The sequence below is a fragment of the Fonticula alba genome (genome assembly GCF_000388065.1).
Source record: "Fonticula alba strain ATCC 38817 unplaced genomic scaffold supercont2.1, whole genome shotgun sequence".
In the NCBI taxonomy this organism is placed as follows: domain Eukaryota; order Rotosphaerida; family Fonticulaceae; genus Fonticula; species Fonticula alba.
In genome coordinates, this window is record NW_009242971.1 from 368,891 (window position 1) to 369,599 (window position 709).

General features: G+C 62.1%; 1 protein-coding gene across 1 annotated transcript in view; it reads right to left on the minus strand.

Annotated features, from left to right (window-relative positions):
* The window catches only part of H696_00072 (guanine nucleotide-binding protein subunit beta), a 7,671-nt gene that overhangs the window by 1,583 nt on the left and 5,379 nt on the right, over positions 1-709 (minus strand). Inside the window, exons 3-4 of the mRNA XM_009493902.1 lie at positions 508-586; positions 179-347 (exon numbers count right to left, since the gene is read on the minus strand). Of these exons, the coding sequence (XP_009492177.1) occupies positions 179-347; positions 508-586 (248 nt within the window). The remainder of the gene's footprint in view (positions 1-178; positions 348-507; positions 587-709) is intronic.

The following is a 709-nucleotide window of genomic DNA, read 5'->3' on the forward strand; positions in this document are numbered from 1 at the left end:
CGGGCGGGGAAGGGAGGAGCATTAGCAACGAAGGAAGGAGGGGAATCCCGATTGGGTGGAGGGGCAGGGAAAGGGCCAAGGGCCAGGTGGAAGTGCAATTCAGCACCCCCGGAGGGGGGGGGGCGGGGCGGAAAGGGAGGAGACGGCAGACACAAAGGCGGAGAGAGTGTGGGCGAACCTCATGACATCACCACGATGGTCATTGAACTCGATGGTGCTCATGCCCTTCTCAATGTCCCAGAGCATGCACTTCATGTCACCGGAACTGGTGAGAATCTCACGGTCCGACAGGAAGCGGCAGCATGAGAGGTAGCCCATGTGGGCGGACAGCTGGCGAACACTCTTGGCTGTAGGGGGAGAGGGGGAAGGGGGGGGGGCGGGACGCCGGCAGGAGGAAGAGGTCAGCGGGAGGCGCGCGATGGGAGGCGGAAGGAGGGGCGGCCCGACGCCTGGGGGGCAAGAGAATGGAGGGGAGGAGAAGGGGAGGGAAAGAAAGAGCACACGCACCCTCCTTGGTCTTGAGGCTGAAGATTGAGCAAATGTTGTCAAGGCCACCGCACGCAACAAAGTTGCCACTGGGAGCATACTGAGAAGAGATGGGGCGAGAGAGCAGTGGGATGTCAGGATTTCACCCGATGATGGGGAAGAGAGGGTGGGGGCAATTCATTGGGAGGGAGGGCGCAAAGAGGAGGAGCTGGGAAGAGGCGAG